The 16,564-nt window shown below is 34.6% G+C and overlaps 1 protein-coding gene across 2 annotated transcripts in view; it reads right to left on the bottom strand.

Annotated features, from left to right (window-relative positions):
- Nucleotides 1-10,824: 10,824 nt before the first annotated feature.
- ARAP2 (ArfGAP with RhoGAP domain, ankyrin repeat and PH domain 2) overlaps nt 10,825-16,564 on the bottom strand; it is a 111,000-nt gene continuing 105,260 nt past the window's right edge. For both annotated transcript variants that reach the window (XM_065735671.1, XM_065735672.1), the window contains one exon: nt 10,825-11,236. In XM_065735671.1, the coding sequence (XP_065591743.1) occupies nt 10,883-11,236 (354 nt within the window). In that variant the 3' untranslated portion in view covers nt 10,825-10,882. The remainder of the gene's footprint in view (nt 11,237-16,564) is intronic.

Raw genomic sequence — 16,564 nt, 5'->3', positions numbered from 1 at the left:
GTCAGTAAAAAATTATGTTCTGATCTCCATAAAAACATGAGCACACAGTACAAAAAGAGACAGACAGGCTGGGAAGGGTCTAATGTTGGATGTTTAAGGGACTACAGCATCTGCTGGATGTGCACAGACTGCTCAGGCTGGAGAAGAAGAGGCACTCAGGGTGGTCTTTATCAGTGCAGATGAGTGCCTGACAGGAGGGTGAAAAGAACACAAGGCCATGCTACTTCCAGTGAAGCCCAGTGCCAGGACCAGGGCACAAACTAGAACACAGGAGATTCCCTCTGACCTTCATGAAGCACTTCTGTGCTGTACAGGTGACAGAGCACTGGCGCTGTTTACACAGAGAAGCTGAGAAGTCACCTCTTCAGAGAGAAACACAAAAGAATAAAAGTGAAAACAGAAACACACTGAAGGTACCTGCAGCCCATCCCTATCCAACAAACATAAATAAATACTTTTTTACTACTGTTTGTCCCGCCAATGTTTTTGTAACACAGCTTTGAGCACCCTTTCCAGTTCAAGTAGAACAGATGGGCCCTAACTTATCCTGGCTGTAGAAATGGATCAGTAAGAGTAGAGGAACCTCCACTTTCTGTACACCCTACAAAATATGGGAAGAAGTGGAGCTAGTACTAGAGATCAGGCTAATATTCCATAGGATCATCACCCATGTGGCTTAGATTGCAAAGCTGCCAGTAGGCTAACCACAAGGTCACAACAGCAGCTTTTAACAGCAGCAGCAAAGGCATTACACCTTGGAGGGGTACATGAAAGACTGAGATCTTAACTGCAATTACTTAGTACTTCCATTCACAAATGTGCACATACCAACACACAGAAGTCTGGTAGGCATTCCTTCTGCTCATTTTTATAAAACCTGTGACAGCAGACTGATATTTAACTTAGTTTTGTCATAGCCAGGACTCTCTACAAGTTTTGCTTGTATTAATTTAAGTCCATATTTACTTGACTTCTTCCTCTATTTTAAAATCCTTTTTATTTGAATTGGTGCAGAAAAACATATCAAAATAAGGCATCCTAGCTGCCAGATTGCTGCATGAACTTAGATTCAACCTTTATGTAATTTCCCGTGGCAGGTGATAAATGAAGAGATTGAAAAAGTGAACTGCTACAGAATTCTGATGAGCAAGCTCTTTCTTGCTTCAGCAAGAAAAAAAAAAAAGACTGTAGCTGATTTCCACGAAACAGTCTGCAGCTGGAAATCAGCTTATTAAAAAAAATGAACTGTTAAATGAAAGACACTCTCACAGTACCTATTTTCTGAGGTGAGGGCTGAGTCACCCTGACCTGCCTCACCAGAAGTTCTTCAAACTCACTAACACTTACAAGGAGACCTGAAATAAACACAAAGAAATAGTAACAGGATGAAGTAAGAAAACACTTTTCTTTAAATACAGTCTTCAGATATGACAGCTTTAAGCCAGCAATCTGCATCTCAGAGTAAAGATAGCTAGATGAAAAGAAGAAACGTTCAATTCACTAACATAGAAAAAATATCTGGCTAGTGACCTGGTATTTCATTCTTTTTATTTCCTAGGAATTCTACCCATATATAAAATTGAAAAGTGAGCTTGTTCTTTCAAGAGTTGCTCAGCAGAATTTCAACAAGTTAGATTTCTTTTTAATCTTACATTCTCTACTTTGTAACTTCATTAGACATTATAAGCGTGGGCAAGTTTTGCCTTGGTAAGTAGCCGTAAATGCAACCCGGAACACATCTGAATGTTAAAAATTTTAGTACTTCTAAAGGTATTTCTGTACAACAGTCAGATATAGCAGTTTAGAATTCTGCAATTTCTTGTTTACCAGACTGCTTTGGTATAGGGAAACCAACCAAACCTGTAGTTCATCTTTTTTGCTCTTTTAGAATTTTTTCATTGTTTCTAGCTTACGTGCTTCAAAGTGAGTCGCCCAGTACCTTTGTTGCTCACACCTCCATTTTGGCGCTACGTTCTGAGAAGGAGTTTACAAGGAGTAAACATAAGCAACTACAATAGCTTGCCTGCACTATTCTGCATGTGGCATATGAGCACAAAATATTTACAAGGCTCATTTTACGTGCACATTAATTATGTAAAATTAGAGACACCAAGAGAGAGCCATTAAGTGTCGATTAGACAATAAGATCAAGAATGCCAGCAGTGCTGATAATAAGAAACCCAGAGTTTACTTCCAAAGGGAAGATAGTTCATTAACATTTTAATTTGTTTCTCAACAGTTCAATTATAACATGCCTAATGTACCGGACATTAACCTTTGGGGGCCTGAACCAAACTGTAGATCAGAGGAAAATGACCTGACTCTTTTCCTTGAAGATACAGGTACAACTCTTTTGGGGAACTTTTATTGCTGTCAAACCAGTTGCTCTTACTCTGAAAACACTTTTTAAGAGGCACAACTTTAAGCATTTAGGGCAATATCCAATAAATTAAAGAGAAGTTTCTCTTTTCCCCTGAAACCTGGAATACTGCAATTGAAAAATCAAGAGTACATAAGTGTTAGGAACACAAGAGAAAACATTTGGCACCAAAAAACAATATAAACAAAAGCAATATAACATTTGTCCATACTATAAAATATATGGAACAGTGTTCGGTATATTACACTGTCCGCATGGTATAATTTTATCACAGTTCATTTAAGTGTCAGTTATCTTGAGTTAACTAATCGTAAAAGAAATCAAATTAACAATTAATTTTAAATGGTAAACCTAGGTATCAGTACGTTCAAGAAACATAGGGTATAGTTCTGTTTCTGGAAAACAGTTTCTAGTGTAGTTCAGAAGCTGTTATTAAAATCAGATAGGTACTTTAAATAAAACTGAAACTATTGTCTGAAAATTGAAGATACATATATGAATGTTAATGAGATTTTTTTCCTCAGAGTAATGCCTACATAATTTTGCTTGCAGTCAGAGTCGTTCCACCTGTTGGCCTAGCAGCCATTTTATCTTTATGGTTAACAAAAAACAAACAAAAAAAACCCAACAATCATCTTAGGAGGAATTGATTTCTGCAATCCAGGTAGTGTATAAACTGCCCCTTCAGTGAGGGTCTAATCATAAACACAGCTGCATACATTGTATATGTGTAAATAAATTCCCCAGTAAACATTTCATTAATTGTGAAAAGATTATTCAAAAGAAAAACAAAAAAATTTCTAATTTTATGATAACATCCTTTATGGCCATGAGGCTGGGATACACTTCCATGCAGTCTTCTCACTAATGATACATTAGGGAATAGAAAGGTGGGCAGAAACATCCAAGAAGCTGACAAGATTTATAAGAATGGGTCACATACTGCACTTTCGAAGACAATAAGGTGTCTGGCTAGCATTTAATTTTTACTGTTTATTTTTCAGCTCTGAACAGCTGCCAACATGGAAGGTTAAAGAAGGTCCTCATCACAGATGCTAAGTAAGAAAATGGGACCACGAGTGCAAGAGAACACAGTTTGACCACTATCTTTATGTGATAAACAATAAAAATATACCTTCAAAAGCAGTGAGGAAGCAGACACTGGTAAGAGTCTGTGACATTTTTATTCAAGGCTTTTATTTATTGTCATGGTTTTATGATTTTTGGTACTGGTATTCCACATCATAACATCATGTAGTGCATTTAGAGTTAAAGAGTTAATGTTCCAGCTCCGTGGACCATCGATGCCTGTCTCAGAAGAGAAGAAGAACTCCATTCCCCAGAGGACTTTGCGATGCTTTGCGTTCTTACGTGTTTACACTCAGAGGGAAAGATAAAAACTGTCTGCAGTCACGGGACTCTCTCTTCCCTTCGGGACCGAGCTCGACAGTGGGTGTTTGTTGCAGCCGTCCGCCTTCAGCGTTAGCGTAAGTCCTTCGGTTTATCGGACACTCTCTCTCTCGCTCATTTTATTTGATTCATTTGCCTCAATTCCAATTATATTATATTGTGTTATTTTCCTTTCTGATATCTTATTTAGTAAATTAGCTTTCCTCCTCAGATCGTTGCCGCTGTTTTGTTCCTGGGCCCATTTCCCTTCTCCTTTTTCCCTTTTCCCCCTTTCCCTTCCCCGGGGTGTGGGCCTGTGGGTCCCCTGCCTCAATTGTCACGGTACCGGGTCAAACTGTCCCGCAAACCGCTGACACTTATAGGCCAACCAGGAAAAGACTGAGTGCTATACTTGTCTATTAAAATGTCTCATTAAAAAGCAACAAAACAAAACACAAACATAAACAAACAAAAAAAACAACCAAAACCAAACCCAAAAAAGACATCAAAACTACCAGAAAGCCGAGAAGGAACACCAAATAAAATAATTAGTTCATTTATTTGCAAACATTGCTGATTTTTTTATTTTATAATGAGAACTAATGTAACGTAAAGTGCATTATCAAACAAGGTTAGCAACTGGTGACAATGTGACACTACAGACTGCATGTTTTACCTATCCCCTTTTTTTTTTTTTTTAACTTGTTTTTGCTTTGGTTACACACCAGGCTAGAGTCTATGAGAGATCCAGTAACTGGCTGCATGAATTTCAAGGTTTGATAAGTCAAGAATCCAAGCTACATGAAATCTCCATTACCTATGAAGAGGAATATTCTGCTTAACGTAAATATCCAAAAACAACATTTCACACCCCAGTACTCTCATACAGTTGACTAAAGGTTACCTATAAATATTTTCCATTTGAAGTGTGGCTCCTCCCTCAAGGATCAGGAAACAAAATCAAGGAAACAGAAGGATGAATTCCAGCTGTTACTTAACTTTATATTTCATCAGTCTCCACTATTGCTTATTGTTCAGTACAACAATAAATGGTCACTCTAACAAAGACCAATTACAACTAAGCTAAGCATTTGGACCCTTCGAAGTGCAAAGTCTCAGCATGCAGGCCAGGGGATATGCCCAAAGATGAGGCCACCACAAAAAATTCAACAAAAGATTATTTAACAGGGAACTGCAGTAATGTAAGATTCAGTGTAACAAATGCTCCATTACTGGCCATAACGAACTAAGGTTTCATTTTTCAAGTGAGTGAGATATTCATAGCTGTTGAGTTCCGATAGAAATAAATTGCCTGATTCTGACAGGTTGTTTTGACTAATTCTGATAATAAAGGATTAAAAAAACAAACAAAAATGCATAGGATGCTAATGAATTCAGTCATATGGGAAGCTTTTTTCTGCTATTGATATTTTAAAAATGCACAACTATCATGTGTTGAGAACTTAACACTGCTACAATGTATACAATTTTTAGGAAAGCAAGTCTTTAGCAAAAGGCTTTTAAAAATATTTTACAATTTCTAACTTCTTTTCGTTGATATTTAAACCTTTGAAGATAGATTTTCTAAATGAAACTCAGTTGCAAATATAAAAAATTCATAGCTCAAACTACTAAGGCTTCTTCAAAAGCTGGGAGGAAAAAAATAAATCAGAATATACTTCTGTTTTGCTGTTAAGAGTAAACAAAAACAAAAAACTTTGTAAGAGAAGCGTGAGATTTTTTTATTTTGCAGTTTTCATTTTTCTGTACCAAAAAAAGTTCTTAGAACAGATCCCATGCTAGCATTTCCAAAAATGATTCACCCACCTATATTAGATCAAAAAGTGACAAAAGAGAACTAAGCCAACAAGCTCTAGGATACGGATAAAGTGTACTGTTGTCTCAATCACCAAGCTTATCAAGACTGATATTCACCTAAATGTGCATTGTTCACTATTTTACAAAACCTGGCTTTACCTGAAAGGCCATCCTGTGAAGAACTTCATGTGAAATTGTATTTTACCTGGGAATAACTTGGGTCTAGTGTAAGCAATTTATGATATTTATCACTGAATGAGCTTGAACAGCTTTACCAAATAAATAAATGCACCCAAAAGCAAAATTAAGTGCAGGACACCAATCACGAATGTAAACAGCTAAAGCACAGTAAAGCTAAATGCTAATGGCTAACGCCTATTTGAAGAAATTATATTTCAATCACACTGTAATTTGAATAAACATATGAAACAAAAACAGTGAAACACAAACACATTAACTTTTAAATGGAACATATTGGAAATGTAGATAGGAGAGAAAATGACAAGTTATAAAACTCACACATACACAGCAAACCTCAATTTATCCTGAACTATTAGTTCTTAAATATTCAGCAGTACTGGACAAGCCAATGCTAATTAAGTTTTGAAAGAAAAAGCTTTCCTGTTTATGTAACCAAAGGTATAATTTGCAAGAAATTGCATTCTTTATTACAAGGCACAACGCATATTATAGGATCATTAAGTCACTGAAGTAAAATAATTTTAAAAGGCAAACAGAGTGCATTTGCTTTAGATTGTTTTCTGATCTGCTGTGGACTATAAACGTAAATATACTGAACGTTAAGGGGCTCTTACAGAAATGGCTTACAGAACTATATGCCTATACGCAACACTTTCATGTGTAAATCTAAACTCATTCCTCTCTTGCCCAGTTCAGTGAAATCCCTGTCTCTATAGATAAAAAAAAAACTTAGAAGTTACCTACCTGGATATTAAGCTTGCTTTAGCCTTCATCTAATCAAGTGGGTTTGGCCCTAACAGACATCTGCAGACCAAGCCAGAGCTAATAGCTGAAGATATTATGAGATCTAACAAAAAACATGGCTAAAGTTTGAGTCATAAATTAAAAAAGCAGAACAAGAACACACCACATCAGTGAGCAGAATGGGAGTGCATACTGAAGTCAGTGTTAAGATCAAAATGCTTGATAGCCTACAATACAAAATAGGGTCAAAAACATGAAGAACGCAAAAGCAGATGGACTAAGCCAGTAATGAAACTCCCTGAAAGATCAGAACTGAAGTGAAATAGCATAGATACATATTTACCTACTACAAAAGACATGCATATCTACAGTCCACATCCTCTTTGACATCATAGAATGCCATGATTTTCCAGTATAAACAAGTAGCAAAGCTTAACACAAACACTATCAAAGAAACTTCAGCAAAATCAGTAATCACATACTTAGCCACATATAACACCATAATGTGATGGAAAGTACAGTGATAGTAGCAAAGTGGCAAAGTCTGTGGCTGCAGCAAATGAGGACAAGCCCAAACACAGCAGCTACAGATACAGAAACAAATGAAGAAAACTTGCTTACCTTTAGAAGCCCTCAGGTATGCAGAGAGATAAACTTAGCTCCACTGCCAACCCTTAAATGAGGTATTCTGGCTCCACCCCTTCTGGTCACCCAGGTACATTGCATGCACCTGAGCTCCACTGGGTTGGCCCTGCCTTCCCACCAGGTGCTCAGTCACTGTTTGAAGCTGTGACTTACCATTTCCACTACAACATAGCAATGGTAAGGACTAAATTAGTAGGACTGTTTCTCTTAACTAAGCTGTAGAGTAAATCTATGTGCAGAATCCATGTGCAAGTAAAGTACAACATGAGAAAATCATGAACCATGAAGAAAACTTTGCAAAGCTTCCCATCTGTACTCCCTCTGCCCCCTCAGTTTTTAGAGAACAATCTAGATTCAAAAAACACTGAATATATGAAAGGTTTTTTCACAGTAGAGAAAATATTTCTAATGGTTCAGAAGAAGATATGCTGTAACAGATCATACTTAAGCATTTAGGTTCTTCCTATTCAATACTGCTGCAATGGACTTAGTTTTATAAGTCATATGACTATGTATAATATAAGTCAATATATATTTTTTCTAGGCAGTTCAATTTGGAATACATTTCATTTATCCATCTGTCTATCAAGATAATCTGTTTCTCCCTTAGACACACACACACTGTTCGGTTTTCCAATACAATTTATTGAAACCACAGATTTGCCTTAAGTAGCCTAAATCCAAAATCATTTTTAAAGCATGCTGTGCTCGCAGTCAGTACTTGAGTTTTTTTTAATTCAGTTTCCATCACGTTTTTTAATCCAGGACTCCAGCACAACCAAAGTTCTTCTAATTCAGATGTCAGCAACAGTTCAACTGGTTCTCTTACACTAAGACAGCTTACATATGAGAACAGGAAATGCTAGAAAGGTGACATGACAAGGCAGGCTCACGAGGAAGTACCTAAGCCAGTGATGTGTGTAATCCTTACCTTCAGACTCCAGTTGACACCACCACCATCCACAACTGAACAGAGAAGGTTTTTTCCCCAACTCCTTAATATGGAACTTGGTACATGGGGCTGGTGGTAACATGGCAGCACTTGGGAACACAAATTTTGCCAGCACTGTATCAGGGGAAAGAGGAATCCCAGAAGTGAGCTAAAAACACCTGTAAATTTTATTCTCTCAAGTATCTACGTCTGCAGGAAAGACAAAACAATGTATATAATAGGGGAAGGGACACCAACAACACACTGCAGGCACAGTAGCATAGAGTTCTTGACAATAAAGAATCAAACAGATAAATAAATAAACATGGCCAAACCCTCCCCAGAACTAAAGAAGGGGGATATACACAAATTCATCTTGAAATCTCAACTCATCAATTTGACTGCACATTAAAGGGGTCTCTGTTGAGGGACAAGACTCATTGAAAGTGCTCTTTTGAACTGTAAACCCAAAATAGTACCTGGGAAAAAGATCTGTCTCAAAAATAAATAAATAATAATAATAAAAAATTAAAATAAAATCCAAAATAGTAGGTGATTTTGAAATAAGCAACACATGACTTGCTTACCTATCAGCTTTAAACTTACAATGCTAAATTAATGATGATCCTGAGATTTACTGAGACTTTAAACCTAGCCTTCCTACTGTTACAGAATGAACAAAATTTGCCTCATTTAACCTCATATTGCAGATCAGAAAGTAAACACTCACTAGGCTATTCAGTAGCTTTTGGTACAGAAAGAAAAAAATGAAAAAAAAATCCATTTTCTATTTTACAGAAACCATATTTATTCAAATAATTAGCATTTATTCTCTGAAAATTACACTATTATTCCACAACATGTCAGAAAAGTAAAGCATCAGCAGCTATCAAGGTATTGCAAGAAAACATTTATTCTCAGAGGTCTTAAATCAGTCTGAAATGCGTAGTGCAAGAACGATGTGTCAGGTAATCGGTGCAAAACTTTGTTTGCTATTTGAAATAATCCACTGCAAATTTATTATCTTCTTTCCCAAAGAATCATTCCCTACGTTAGCACTGTCAGCATTCAAAATGCTTCTGTGGATATGCACCCAACTCTGTGCAAAAATACACATACAGAGTGGGAATGTAGGTACATACACACATACAAAACAGCTGTATTTGAACAGCTGTAATTGTATTTGTACAGCTGTAATTGAAAAGTAAACATTTAAATATATTTTAGTAAACATCTTTTCTTCTTGATTTTTGGGGCCTTTTAAGAGTAGCCCTAAAGACACTTTATCTGAGGCCTGCTTTTGAAGTAGAACAAATGATTCTGTAGTCCTCATATCCAATAAAAATAAACAAAACATCCTCTTCACAGACTTTTTCACTCCAGTGCACAAAATCCTTCTATTGCTCCATTTATTCCATTAGTGTAGGGCTTAAATGATGCATGAGGCTTTCAGCAGTGAGGTGAATGTCATTTTTAAGAGCCCAATAAAAAGATAAACTATACAGAAACCATAGCGCAATACTGAAAAATATTTGCAAATAAAAATACAACTGTAAACAATACATTCAGGTCCAGCCTCAGACAGAAAGCAAAGTAACTTCTCCCAATAGCAGCAGGCCCTGATTCAGCTTGGCATTCAGGAATGTGCTTATTAACATTAAGCACAGGTTTTAGTCAATACAATTAAAGTTCTGGCTCATACATTTTCTTGAGCCAGAGCCTCAATAACAAATTAAAAGTAGCAAAACAGTTAATAGTGCTCTGGGAAAATTAAAATGTACAAACTTGTTTCAGATTTAACCACTGATCAGATGTGGTAAGTGCAAAGTCCGAAAGACAAAAACTTGCTTTCTCAGTGCTATGTGCCAGAAGAATAAATAAGAAGCACTATGCAACATTTGATTTTAATCTCTCTTCCACTGTACTTACTGACATATTTACCAGATACATTGAATAATTTTTCTGATTTCTTCAAATTATTCTTCCAATTAAATTGCTCAATGCAATCAATAATAGAAGTAACTAATGTGAGAAATGTTATGGCACCTGTAACTGCCAGAAAGAGAAGAGAGGATAAACTGATTCCATATGGGATGAAATGCAGTAATAACATATATCATTCTCAAAAACATCATAGTCAAATGTACACCATGTAGACACAATTTAGAGATGCAAATTCATTGAACTAACACATTCTTTTATCTATTGTACGCCTCTCCATTTCAATTCATGTCATGTTGCTCTGAGTACAAATCTATGGAATAAGATACTGGTTGCATTCTTAAATTAATTAAAAAAATCACACTTTAAAGCAGATGCCGCTCATTTTTATAGTATTAAACAATTAAAAATATTGTAGGTTAACAGCATGAATCTTGGTGTAGATCTTTTCTTCATTCCAAAATCTCTCTCCAGTATTTACAGGATGGTAAAGAATATAAATAGAGCAAAAAGTTTTGACAGTGCTTAGAATTTTGTGCATCTACCAAAATTTGCAACAACAACAACAAAACAACAGACAAACAAACATAGACAAAACAGAGGGGCCACTGTATCACATAGCAAAACTTCTAAATTTCAGGACTTTTGCAAAATCAGTTCTCCCAGTTGAATCTTAAAATTATACCATGGCATATGCACTTAGAAAATCAGCAGCAGTGTATAAACAAGTTCTCCCTGCTCTGTACAAACTACATACAAACACACACAAAAACAAAACAAAACAAAATACTTTTGCCCAGAAAATATATATTCTAAACTTCAGACTTAGGACATCAGCTGGATGTTTCATCATGAAGCGTTCTGTTTTTCTGTAGCACTGTATTTAGTTCCTGAATCACATTTGATGGCATTTTGTTATCTAATTCCAAAGTAGTTTTGTTTGTTTTGTTCTTGCATCTTTTCAGAGGCTTGTGTGATCTTTGGCGCAGGTCAGTTGTTCCCACACCTAAGTCCTCAACAGAGATAAAACTCTGATATGTTTTTGCACGATTTCTCACTTTCTCCTCCTTGTGTTCCAAACACTGTGCCACAATAGATACTTTTTCTTTCAAGTTTTTCCTTTCGTCCAGTAATTCAGTTTCATTATGCTCATCAACTTTTGGTTTCCCCAGCCTCAATTGCATATCCTGAGGAAACAAATAAGGATAAATAAGATCATTCACATTAACAGCATATTCAATAATATTTCTATTGCAATTTTTGCTCTTTTATTTCGTGTAACATTTTAAAGAAGAATCGATTTTACTAAAGAGCTGAGATAGCATAGTTAATAATTCTAAATTTCCACAATTTCTGCTATTATCATTTAGTAAGCATTTTTTGTTAGCACACTTTCTCAACTAGTGATACTGAAAATTACATCGATCGTCCAATAAATTGCATGTGATCATGAATTGGGGCCATTAATTTTCATGTATTTTCACATATTTACCATTTGATTTTGCACTCTATCACAGGAAATTTATGTTAATATTTTTTTTCAGCAGGTCTATATATTCTTAACAATTTCTCAAAAGAAATCTTACTGAAAATGTTGCAGTTTTGATAACTTAATGGCTGAAATAAGTAAATGCACAAAATATAGTTTTGCATAAACATCTACATTACAAAAATATAGAAACAAACATTTTCAGCAACTATTTAGTAGTACTTGGCAAATTACTAAAACTGTATTTTTATATTGTGAATAGCTATTTTAAGTCTGGTAACTTATCTGGTAACTGATTTGTCTCACTACTCTCTGAATAAATAATTTCTTCCTAACATCAAACCTACATTTACTTTCTTTCAGTACAAAGCCATTCTTCAAATGAATGTTTGAAGCAATTTGAAGCAAAATACAGTCAATGGTAACAACATTACAGCAAGAATTACTTTCAAAGTGTACTCCAAAATTAAGATCTTAACTCGGATACTCATGTAGATGAATCTAAACTAGCTCCCCTCTAGAACTGAATATTTTTTTCATGGCAGCTTTAACATATTTAAGGTAACAAGATTCCATACAACAATCTGCAGATGGACAAAATGTGAACAACGCCACAAAAATACAGCCAACCAGAATGACTGCTATGCAACAAAGACAAAGAAAAAGGTCCCTCTCAGCCTCAAGTGTCTTTCAGTGGTCAAAGATGTCATACACTGTCCTCTACAGCTGAAAGGCTTTTCCACAAATTGAACATTCTGCCTAGAATAAGTTTCTCTACCATTTACCCTATTTGTTTCAAAGACACATTTAAAAGTCACACAAAGCAGTGTAAGAAAAAAAGTAGTAAATATTGAATGGTTACATTAAAGAGGTGTAAACTATACAATGAAGTCTATATCTGTGCAGTCTTGAAATCTCTACTGGAGCTAGCTTTCTATAGAAACAAATACTTGGATGATATAAATCAATTTCTAAAAAAGTAGGCAAAGGTGTGGGTTGTTTTTTTCATATTATTTTTAAAATTATGGAGAATAGTATTTTTAGTTGCTTTCCCAAGAAATGAAAATTACCCATTAATAACAAGATATTGGTGGCCTAGAAATGCAAATATAAATGTGTACATACATGTATCCCAGAACAATGATGCACTTAAGTTCATACTGCTACATGAGTTACCATCAGTGCATGTGACAGGACACATACATTTAGTGATTGAAAACTTTACTAACATAAGTAAAAATCTCTATCAATTGTCACATGCTACCATCTAGGCCTGTGAGGAATATGTTTACTGTGTTCATCAATATTCAGTGGAAAAAATTCCAGACACCTGGGACACTATCTCAATGACTCACATATGCAAGGAGTTTGAAAAATTTATAATTTTCCATTTAAAATATTTTTTAAAGATAAGAATCAGCCAGTCATTCAATTTCAATTAATAAAACAATAATAGAATTAATATCTGTGATAGTATACAGATAATATTTGAAGTACATTTATATAAATGTATTTATAAATAATAATGATAAATACATTTATATAAAAATATTGAAATAATATTTGAGATATGTGAAATACCAGTTGCTATGCATTACCTTTCAGAGAACAGTAACACAATCCAAACCATCTATTTGTTTTTCAGTACACTAAGATATAAAGTATAAATCAGGATCAACAGTCTTCTGTTTAAAGATTTTTTACATCATATCACAATTTTGTTTCATCTGAGAAGAATACTGACTATACTTCTGAAATTATAATAAATCGTCCTGGGTATAGCAGACACCATCCCCTCACACAAAACAACAATGCAACGAACGAACAAAATAAACCTATTTCCCAAAATAACTTAGTGTAATGAAAGTATGAGCAGATCAAATACAACTCTCAAAATTAAAATTTGCCTACTTTTCTGAAATAGTCATGTATATTGGCAGGTATTAATTATTAATGCAGACTCAGTGTTTGGTTCTTTTAACGTACCATATATATGCTATATACAAGATGCCTAACTCCCAGATATATGTGCTGTAAGATTATTTTATTGATGGAATCTAATTCTGTCATTCCAATTAGTGCAATAACAGGAAATGTAGCACCTTTGCACAGAATGGTTTATGAACAAAACTGTCATATTAAATGTCTTAATGAGATCATTTCTTAGAAGTTGGAACTAAACTGTTTTTCACATGTTAAAATTACACTGCTGTAGGAATTTCTAGGAGAAGAGTATAGAATAATGTAATAACTTATTTCCAGTTAGAAGTTTTACCCCTAAATTTCAAATCCCAAATCAAATAATGTCAAATTTTTATACACATAATAATATGTCTATCTATCTACATTTTCTTTTTTTCTAAACATCAGCAGCAAAAGATAAAGAGCAATCCTACTCTCAAAATTACCCCTGAGAAATCTTGTTTCTTTCAAATCATTACGCAGGTATAAGATTCTAAGAAATAATGTTCTTCTTAATATCTCAATCTTCAAGAATTTTAAAACAAAGCTTACTGCAGATGGTAAATAACAGCTGCTATTCCTAGTTCAGTTAAAAGATTCCATAAGATAAATATGCATGCTTTAAATGCACTTTTTTCCATATATGAAACAAATGGCATAGGAAAAAAAAACTTCCAATTTTAATTATTATTGGGAGAATTTTTAGATGTAAAAGTGTTTTCAAATGTTCTGTATTATACTTCTGTGTTGTTAGCATACAATAAAATTAATTTCAATAAACATAATGGAGAAAAGAAATACATTCCATATATAGCCTTTTTAGTATCAGAATGTCTTGGCTTTTGGATAATTAGTTTTTTTTCACCCACCCATCTTTACAGCACAAAAACATGACTCCTTTATAACCATCTGGAGAACTTTCAGTCTTTCTTCCTGCATATAAGACAAATTAGATCACATTTCTACTTTAAGTTTTTACATTATTCTGTAAGCACATCTCCATTTTTCATAAACCAGTGCCTTTCAGAAAATGTTTCATTTTGTCTTAAGTCTCTAATGCTTTAAAATACGGTGTTTTTGTTTTTCAGAGTAGTACTACAAGTCTGTGGGAATAATGAAGTTGTAGTCTACAAATAGATACCTATCAGTTCATAAACTACATTGCTGCACTGTATTTCTCTGTAATTACTCATATCAAATACTCATTTTCTAACAGACTTTTACTGTTCATTCCGATTTTGACATTCCATGTAAAAAAAAACAACATTAAATTTTTATTTTGCATATCTAACTTTGTGTTACTCCTCTTAAAATATGTAGATGTGGCCTGTATAAAACTTGCCACGATCCAGTCATATAATAAACAGTGAAGACTGAGATCTTGTATTTTCAAGCTTAAATGAAAATGTTTTCTACGTTGCAGTATACAAAATATTGTAGTCCTTGCACATCAACAAAAAAAAAAAAAAAAAAAAAGAATTTCTGGTATTGAAAGGCATTAGGGATTTAAAATACTGAAGCTCAAAATCAGAGGAAACTTCCATCCTAGAAGATCAGAAACCAGTTGTCTCAAAGAGCATATCATGCACCTGTAACATACATAAGGTCACTCTGGAAGTAATGCCTCCTATTTATTTCTATTGAAACTACAACAGATACTAAGAGCACAATAATACTATTTGACAGATAAAATTCTCAGCTACAAACCACTATTATTTAATATAGTAACCACCATAAGCATTTTCACCAACAGTGAATGAGAACCTGCACTGCCATTCACATTCAAATCTGCACCAGTGGAGGTGGCCCACTGTTAGCTATCACTGTTAGCTATTGATATGCACCACCCACTGCCTCACAGTGTTCACATCCTTTGTTCGCTCTTATTCAGCAAGCATTGATTAACGTCAATGAGAACAATTTTTTTCCACATGGAAGAACTCAGTGACACATACTTGCTTCATAAGCACTTCCATGTCAGTCATCATTCTATCAGACACCCTCTCTGCTGCCATCTGTCACAGGGTAACAAAATTTAACAATATTGGTGGGAAAGTTCAATCTCTACTGTCATACCAAATACATCTGTCTCTGACATTGTGAGCCAAGAAAATAAAATAGAAGGCATTATTTTTAGAGCAGCCCTCATACTTCCAGAATCAAGAATACAAGAGTTAAAAACATACCTAAGAGTTATGGAGTCTTTTGAATGACAAGACTTGTATTTTCCTTTTATTACAAATTGTTTAAAAATGCAAATATTAAAAGGAACTTATCAAAGAGTTTCAAAAAAGTATTTTCTGAAAAAAGCTAAAATGAAAGGACAACTTAAGCAAAAGAGAAACATAACTGTATTCACTGTATTATTATCATTTGGTAAGAGCAGAAATGCATTTTAAAAAGAGCATAAGAAAAGGAGACAAACAATGGAGGTGCTTGTTGATAAAGCACCACTTTTTTTTTTTTTTTTTGTTTGGTTGGGTTGTTTTTTTTGTTTGTTTTTCTTTTTGGTTTGTTATGGAACTGAGTCAGCTTCAATAATTTCTGCTTGAAACACTACCTCTAAAGGGCCGTAAAACATTCCATATTACTCATCTTCTTTCAAAATCTTCTTAGACATACAAGAAATAATACTGCATACAGTCAAAGGTCCAAACTGTTTTCCTACATCCTCTATTCTGCATTCAGATTCTTTATCACTATCTTCACCAAGCAAATCAGTGCTTCCAACACAAGTGCATCTTTTCAGCTGAAAGCAAGGCATAAGTCCTCCCAAAAGCATCAGTACCTCTGTGTGGATGCCAGAAATTCATCTGAAGCTAGCATGATAAGGGTGGGTCATATCATTAGTGCATGTATTGCAGTGACTCTGAAGGCAGTCTCCACAAACAGCTGTTATTAAACCTTGACCCTGCACTTTGAGATGAAAAATATTACAACTTGAAAACTCTTGGAGTTAGTTCCAGCTGACCTTTCCCATTACATTCACTAAGCATATAAATAATCCTGAAGAGATATTTTGGAGAGAGGCAAAGATATGACAGAGCATAAATGCTGGACAGTT

This window comes from Cyrtonyx montezumae, unplaced genomic scaffold (genome assembly GCF_038088225.1).
Source record: "Cyrtonyx montezumae isolate F1298 unplaced genomic scaffold, pur_monq_1.0 scaffold_2, whole genome shotgun sequence".
NCBI classification, from domain to species: domain Eukaryota; kingdom Metazoa; phylum Chordata; class Aves; order Galliformes; family Odontophoridae; genus Cyrtonyx; species Cyrtonyx montezumae.
This window is presented reverse-complemented; position numbering and strand designations above follow the sequence as displayed.